Here is an 8,882-nt window from a genome sequence, read left to right on the forward strand (position 1 = left end):
GCAAAACAATAGACACATCCTTACGCTATCAACACCCACTGGCACTTTGGAGTATGGCACTTTTTCATAAAAGACATCTTGATTATTGACCGCCCACCATGTCTCCGTGGCAACAGCTGGGGGGGAGAGGGGGGGGTGTGTGCAGTAGATTAGTCACCCCACCAAACACACACATGTGCACGCACGTTTACACACAGACACAAACACACACTAGCATTAGGACTGATGATGGCTCTGATGGTTACCATACGTCCAAACGATCAGATACGATAACCCAGAGCATTAGGAAGCATGGAAAACAGTGGCTCTGTGTAGTTTGATTGCTGTGAGGATCCCGTGGTGCAATGAGTTTGAACATGGCACTGGTAACAGTGTTAATAAATAGCCCATTGCTGCATGAACTACAGTACATGTTCCGCGTTGAAGTGTTTACTGAAAGCTGCTTTGGACGAAAGCATCTGATTATTAATGGGACTGTGGATCCGTTTTTTTTTTGCCATCATTCAGGTCAAGTGTGGAGAACAGTGTGTGTACACTTTTGTTCCAGCTCAGCTTTAACACACGTGATTCAACTAATCATGTTGTAAAATGGAAGACAACACTTAGCTGATGGGTGGGTTAGTGATGGGCTTGTGTGATGTTTATTCCTGCCTGTCTTCTGGTTTTCTCTTCTCCCTGGCACCTAATTGATTGGTTTACTGTCATCGATTTGCCAATCACTCACTTTCCCATGTCGAAATTGTTAGTAATTGACTAAAAGAATAAGACTGTACTTGTTACCATGTTCACATGTATTTTAGTGAAAGTTTTTTTTAAATACTACTATAACAAATGTATAAATAAACATAAAAATAAGACTTCCCTAGGGATGAGGTGGAAGATGGGGTTGTTCTAAAAATGGTCAGTTGTAATGTTTTTCATTGATTGTACCGATTGATTGACTCAATGAAAAAAAAAAACGTTTTCCAACCAAAGTAAAAATGTGGAAGTGAATATGGAGAGACTTGTTGGATGTACTATTTGATGAAAGTTCGAAACAAAAGTTATGTTTCTTTTCCCAGCTGTTCTCAGTGCTGCTTCGTTTTATGAAATATCTTTATCTTGGATAAAATGCATCGTTTTGAAAGAAACACACACTATGCTAGTGATTTTCCGTTCCTGACTGAAACTAGAACTCAAAAGGGAATAAATCTACAACTGTTCGCTTATTGTCCCCGAAGCAGAACAACTTCATTTTAATGTTGAACATGTTAAACCTGAATTATTTACATTCCCAGCAGCAGTTGCATCCTTGTTCCTGGTGTCAGACAGAGTAGGGTGAAGTTCACTGATCTTGGGTCAGTTTAGCATTTCTCCCACTAATGGTTAAGGTTAGGATTGGGGGAGAGGAAGCTGATCCTAGATCTGTACTTAGGGTAAACTTCACCCCGGAGCATGTCAGACATTCTGCTCCAACTCACGCCCTCATCTTCTCTATAAAAAGAATGCTCGTTTGAATGAACATTTTTCTTGCCACGAGTAGAGCAGTGAAGACTGTAGCACAGACTCAGTGGAAAAAGATTAAGTAAAGTATACATCATTTAGACACACAAGGTTCATTTTAGGACACAGCAAAAATCTAAATGGTGTGGTTGGGCTTTGAACCGGCTACCCCCATAGCTCCACCTGCTGTAATGGAGGATATTTCCAAAATGTTAGGTAAACGTTAGGTAACATTCTCATTAAATTATTTAACCTTTATTTAACTATTCAAGTCAGTTAAGAATAAATTCTTATTTATAATGACGGCTTACCAAGAGCACAATCTAATGATACTGTGATATCATGCAGCAGACATTACCTGAACTAAAGCTTTCCCATAACCTTTTGTAAACATTCTTGCAACACATTGCCAATTTGCTGAGGGTATTTTGTTGGTGCATGAGCAGAATCGGGCCCTGTAGCATTCATTGGCAAATGAGAAATGAAAATACGCAAGTGTACATTGGCTGTGTTTACACAGGTAGCCCAATTCTGATCTCCGCCAATTGGCCTTTTGACCAATCAGATCAGATATTCTTCCAACAGTTAGTCAAAAGATCAGAAGCCTAAATGACTGTGGATAGGACCCCCCCCATGAGCATGATTGGCTTTCATTAAGCTCCATCTTGGCACTGTATTTTTTAGCATTTTTTAAAGCCATTTTCATACAATTCTACACATTTCTCCATGGAGCTGAGATTTTTTTTCTTCAGCTTCAATGCTAATTTCTTGTAATTCTACACATTTTGCCATGAAGCTGAAATAAAATGTTACAGTTTCAAAGCTAATTTCCTGCAATTTCATGCATTTTGCCATGGCTAATGCTGTGTTCTTTTGCTCAAACTCTCTAGCTTTTATTTAGGTGATTGTTAGTTCTCAAGGATCATATATAGCAGCATTATATTTTCTACATTATTTGTATCTAGTTAGTGGTTTAAGTTTACACTGAAAGTATTTTTCCATCTCTAAAATAAATGTATGCAACCCGAAAAAAAATAAAAAATAGAAAAATCTCTGCCAATATTGTTCACACCTGTTAAGCCCTTGTGACTAGTTGTAGGGATGTTTGGTTTGTAACGGGGCCGTACTTTATGGCTTTGTTACTGTACTGAGAAAATGTCCGCCTTTCTTTTTGTTTTGGTTTGGGTGAAGGCGAGGCTTACTGACGGGATGACAGAAGTGATGAACACCTGTGATTCGACGGTGGGAGACTTCACCGTCGGAGGTGCCCCAGCAGACGAGGGCATATCCTTTCAGGTGGGACTAATTCAAACAGACACAAAAAAACTAAAACCAACAACACACACTACAGCACAACATAAGAATCGTGTACATGCACAAACAAATGATGAGCAACACGTGCACACGCGCACACACACGCGCACACACACACACACACGTGCACACACACACACACACACACACACACACACACACACACACACACACACACACACACACACACACACACACACACACAAACACACACAGAAACTAGACACACACACACACACACACATGTCACTCTCTCAGATCTCTCTCTTCTCCTCTCTCCTTCCCTGTAGACCCATGACAAGTGCAAATGTCCCTCCATTGCTCTAAACTGACAGCAAGGCTATTTCTGACTGCACCTTCATCACAGCCTCCCCTTTCATCCCCCTCTCATCCTCTGGAAAAAATCCCATCTGATTTCTGCTAACTTTTTACAGTGAAGACCCAGTGACTTCAAAGACCCAGTGACTTCAAAGACCCAGTGACTTCAAACTCAGTGACTTCAAAGACCCAGTGACTTCAAAGACCAAGTGACTTCAAAGACCCAGTGACTTGTTTGACCCAGTGACTTCAAAGACCCAGTGACTTGTACGACCCAGTGACTTCAAAGACCCAGTGACTTGTATGACCCAGTGACTTCAAAGACCCAGTGACTTGTACAACCCAGTGACTTCAAAGACCCAATGACTTGTATGACCCAGTGTCTTCAAAGACCCATTGACTTCAAAGACCCATTGACTTCAAAGACCCAGTGACTTCAAAGACCCATTGACTTCAAAGACCCATTGACTTCAAAGACCCAATGACTTGTATGACCCAGTGACTTCAAAGACCCATTGACTTCAAAGACCCAGTGACTTCAAAGACCCATTGACTTCAAAGACCCAGTGACTTCAAAGGTACCTCCAAAGAACTGGCTTCTCTCTTGTGACTCCAAAGTAAAGTAAATGTGTGTAATTTCTTTTAGAAGGCCATGTGCATGTAGGGTCTTTATGGATTTGGCTCAATTCATTGTCTAAAGCCAGTGAAATCTCTCAAGTAAGAGATGGCAGCTAATCCAGGGGCAAACTGTAACTTTCTCAGCCAACCAGCTTGCCCCCATGCAGATGCAGGTGTCCCTCGCTCACCCCCCTCTTCCTCCTTCAGTGCAGTGGTGTTATGGAAGTAATCCCCCCACACAGTGGTGTTATGGAAGTAATCCCCCCACACAGTGGTGTTATGGAAGTAATCCCCCCCACACAGTGGTGTTATGGAAGTAATCCCCCCACACAGTGGTGTTATGGAAGTAATCCCCCCACACAGTGGTGTTATGGAAGTAATCCCCCCACACAGTGGTGTTATGGAAGTAATCCCCCCACACAGTGGTGTTATGGAAGTAATCCCCCCACACAGTGGTGTTATGGAAGTAATCCCCCCACACAGTGGTGTTATGGAAGTAATCCCCCCACACAGTGGTGTTATGGAAGTAATCCCCCCACACAGTGGTGTTATGGAAATAATCCCCCCACACAGTGGTGTTATGAAAGTAATCGCGCCCTGCACAAATTGTGTAATACATCTCGTCGGCTCGAGCTCTTCAGAGGCCCGAGATTTTGAGATAGAAGTGACACTTGCGGCTTGCAGCTAATGCAAAGCGCCTCGTTACCCCGGCATCCATTTCAAAGCTTTAAATACCGTTTTAGACTAGCGGGAAATGTCAATCAGGGGGGGAGGAAGTGGAAAACATAGTTTCCCATTCAAGTCACTAGCCAAATCTCCTTACCTCTCTCACTGAGCGTCGTCTTGTGGCATGATTAGTCATGCTGTCTTTTCTCTGGAATGTGTTTTGAGCCCTTGGAGACTACTTGGTAAATTACATATTTGTTGGATGCCACAAAACACTAAACTGAGCATATAATCTAGGGTTAACCTGATCCTACTCCATCAATGTCTCAGATGTTACCAACAGGATTGGCTTTGCTAGCAATTCAGTGTTGAATTCAGTTCTGTTCAGTACATCCCAACCCTTACCCTGTTTCCCAGATCTTCCCCTTATTCTTTGGTTACCCCGACGTGATTGTGTTTCCAGATCTTTCCGGACTCCCACGAGCGGTTCCCCAAGCTGTCGAAGCGGCTTCCGTCCATCGTGGTGGAGCCCTCCGAGAGTGGGGAGGTGGAGAGTGGCGAGCTCCGCTGGCCCCCTGACGACCCCAGTTCCCCTGACGACGACTCCGGAGAGGTTGAGGCCCAGGCAGTAGGTGAGAACCACTAAAAATCCATTTACAGCCAAGAGATGTGAAAACCAGGAGGGCTCTCCAGGAGACAATAGAATAGAATCAGTTTATTTTTCTGAAGAAAACTTCAGACAAAAGAGAGGACCTGAGGAACTCTTACTTGCTGTGCCTAATGAAGTTTAGAACATTTTAAAACTATTCAATAGTTTTGAGGTTTGTGATTTGGAATACTGGAAAAGACTAGGAGCTTGTAGGTTGTAGTCAGGGGGAGCCTGTAAGCGAAATGTAGCTATCCAAATGGAATGTATTTAAATATGTGTGTTGGTGGCAGGTGGAGAACATCCCGAAGACAAAGAGCAAGTTGACAGAATGATGGCAGGAGTTTAAAACGGACTCTCGCAGTGCTGGCACCATTCCAGCCGTTCACAGTGAGTTTCTCTATGATGGACAGCAGCAAGGAGGAGGGAGGGTCTTCAGGCTAAACCCTTAATTAATAGAACCGCCAACACATTGGTAGACCTCCACACCACTTGGTGGGGCCGAGTCCGGCACGATTGTCTTAAATAACTCTTACGTGCCAAACCTTAGTGGGTAGCTTGCTACTGTAAATCAATTGTTGCTTGTTTTACTTTTATGTTTCACAATGCCATTTTTATTAAGTACACCCCTTTCAGAGTTTATCTGTGATCTGAAGATATTGGAATTAAAGACAGGAACGCCTCGGTATATAAAATGTTAATGTATCTGGCTATCTTAGACCAAAGTCTAGAACACTGTACTCTTATGAAAACTGTATGTATACTGTAGATATACAGATTTACACAGTGAGCTTGGAAGAGGAGAATTCATCATTGTATAGCTGTCAGCTTCTGCTCAAATGCATGTTATTATCTATTAGTCCTTATTACAGTTTTGTTTTCCCTTCAAGCATCATTGTATTACAAAGCACATGTACTTGAAAAAACATAATTTTCACATAACTGGTTTTATTATTTAATATTTTGCCCAATTTCATAGCGTGTCTGGGATTGTTTTTGTTCATTAAACTTATAAACGCAACATGGAAAGTGTTGGTCCCATGTTTCATGAGCTGAAATAAAAGATCCCAGAAATTTTCCATACGCTCAAAAAGTTTATTTCTCTCATATTTTGTTTACATCTCTGTTAGTGAACATTTCTGCTTTGCCAAGATAATCCATCCACCTGACAGGTGTGGCATATCAAGAAGTTCATTAAACAGAATGATCTTTACACAGGTGCACTTAGTGCTGGGGAAAATAAAAGGCCGCTCTAGAATGTTCAGTTTTGTCACACGACACAATGCCCCAGACGTCTTAAGTTTTGAGGGAGCGTGCAATTGGCATGCTAGATGCAGGAATGTCCACCAGAGCTGTTGCCAGAGAATTTAATCTTAATTTCTATACCATAAACTACACATGCACAACGTTGTTTTAAAAAATTTGGCAGTACGTCCAACAAGCCTGACGACCGCAGACCACGTGTAACCACGCCAGCCCAGGACCTCCACAACCGGCTTCTTCTCCTGCGGGATCATCTGAGACCAGCCACCCAGACAGCTGATGAAACTGAGGAGTGTTCGCTCCCTAGTGGGTGGGCCTGGCTCCTTGGCCTCGGTGGGCCTATGCCCTCCCAGGTCCACCCATGGCTGCACCCCTGCCCAGTCATGTGATATCCATAGATTACGGCCTAATGAATTCATTTTTATTTTAATTTTAATTTTATTTCACCTTTATTTAACCAGGTAGGCAAGTTGAGAACAAGTTCTCATTTACAATTGCGACCTGGCCAAGATAAAGCAAAGCAGTTCGACAGATACAACGACACAGAGTTACACATGGAGTAAAACAAACATACAGTCAATTATACAATATAAACAAGTCTATATACGATGTGGGCAAATGAGGTGAGATAAGGGAGGTAAAGGCAAAAAAAAGGCCATGGTGGCAAAGTAAATACAATATATCAAGTAATACACTGGAATGGTAGATTTGCAGTGGAAGAATGTGCAAAGTAGAATTAAAAATAATGGGGTGCATATTTCAATATTTCAATTGACAGATTTCCTTATATGAACTGTAACTCAGTAAAATCATTGAAATAGTTGCATGTTGCGTTTATATATTTGTTCAGTATAGTTTGGAATCTGATATTATGGTTACATTTCAAGAACAAAAACATCTCGCTCACACCCTTTAAAATGCATTGCAACACATGCACAAATGTAGATGCCAAAGCACTTTAGATACCGAAGTGGTGTTTTTATTTTTCTCAACGCATAATAACTGTATTAATGTTCTATGGGAGTGCACATTTATTTAGTATTGTTTTTAAATATTGAATTCATTTCCCTCTCTAATTACAATTGGATATTTTCAAACATTTTGCAACAGTTTATTATCCCACTTATTCACTGTATCACATGTAAATGTGTGGGATATTAACCTATTACAGCACATTAGCTAAAACACATTAGCCTGGGTATATACTGTAGCTACTGTACACTAAACCAGAATTGGACATTCATGTCTACTTAGTCTTTTCATGTCTACTTAGTCTTTTCATGTCTACTTAGTCTTTTCATGTCTACTTAGTCTTTTGACTTGTCATAGCTGGTTTTTAACCAAGATTCCACTTATGACAACTGACATGTGAACCCTCCAGAATGCCCCACTTATGACAACTGACATGTGAACCTTCCAGAATGCCCCACTTATAACAACTGACATGTGAACCTTCCAGAATGCCCCACTTATAACAACTGACATGTGAACCTTCCAGAATGCCCCACTTATGACAACTGACATGTGAACCTTCCAGAATGCCCCACTTATGACAACTGACATGTGAACCTTCCAGAATGCCCCACTTATGACAACTGACATGTGAACCTTCCAGAATGCCCCACTTATGACAACTGACATGTGAACCTTCCAGAATGCCCCACTTATGACAACTGACATGTGAACCTTCCAGAATGCCCCAGCCTGTTATTACATGAGTTTTTTTCAACATTTTATGTTGTGTTATTCATTTCGGCACAAATAAGACAACTACTATTATTCATTTAACTAGGCATGTAAGTAAAGAACAAATTCTTATTTACAATGACAGCTTACCAGGTAGCAGTGGGTTAACTGCCTTGTTCAGGGGCAGTGCAACAGATTTTTACCTTGTCAGCTCAGGGATTTGATCCAGCAACATTTTGGGTACTGGCCCAACACTCTAACTACTAGGCTACCTGCCACCTATAACTGCAGGATCAGGAGATTTATATTCCATGTTTACGTGTAGCTATGGCACATTGAAGGGAGTCGTGGCTGTCGACAAAATCTTTCCCTCTGCATAGAGAGCTTATCTCAAACATCTCAACTGACAACACATTGACAACACCAATTACACTTTCCATAAATTATACAAGTTGTAATAATAAATACATTGTACAATATATATGATTAAGTGTACAATACAATCATCTACGTGCTATTTGTATGGTTTACGGTAACAGTAATGACTGGTTTCTTATTGTCGAAAAAACAAACAACAATTCACTGCTATACTTCTGTTTATTAAAATACATGTTTTGTTATTTGTTCTACATTATTTTGGATCTTTATTGATTCAAATATTTATTTTAACATATTGTGGTGGACCGTTGGGTATGGCCACATTCTTCCATGTGGTTAATGTCGTAAGATACTGTACCTGGCTATTTGTGATAAATGCTTGTGAAGAAGATAGCTTTTTTTTATTCTGCATTTTGGTTGGTTGAGTGTTTCTGAGAATGGAATTGAAGCTTGCCAGTTCATGTGAAATTTTAAATGGCAGAATTGCACTGAGATGTTGATCGTAGTGGTT

The 8,882-nt window shown here is 41.0% G+C and overlaps 1 protein-coding gene across 1 annotated transcript in view; it reads left to right on the forward strand.

The window, feature by feature from the left end:
- LOC112249889 (protein LBH-like) overlaps positions 1 to 6,123 on the forward strand; it is a 10,539-nt gene extending 4,416 nt beyond the window's left edge. Inside the window, exons 2-4 of the mRNA XM_042321432.1 lie at positions 2,674 to 2,778; positions 4,862 to 5,030; positions 5,338 to 6,123. Coding sequence (XP_042177366.1) covers positions 2,692 to 2,778; positions 4,862 to 5,030; positions 5,338 to 5,393 — 312 coding nt within the window. The 5' untranslated portion in view covers positions 2,674 to 2,691 and the 3' untranslated portion in view covers positions 5,394 to 6,123. The remainder of the gene's footprint in view (positions 1 to 2,673; positions 2,779 to 4,861; positions 5,031 to 5,337) is intronic.
- Positions 6,124 to 8,882: the final 2,759 nt, after the last annotated feature.

The sequence above is a fragment of the Oncorhynchus tshawytscha genome, linkage group LG05, assembly GCF_018296145.1.
Source record: "Oncorhynchus tshawytscha isolate Ot180627B linkage group LG05, Otsh_v2.0, whole genome shotgun sequence".
Classification (NCBI taxonomy): domain Eukaryota; kingdom Metazoa; phylum Chordata; class Actinopteri; order Salmoniformes; family Salmonidae; genus Oncorhynchus; species Oncorhynchus tshawytscha.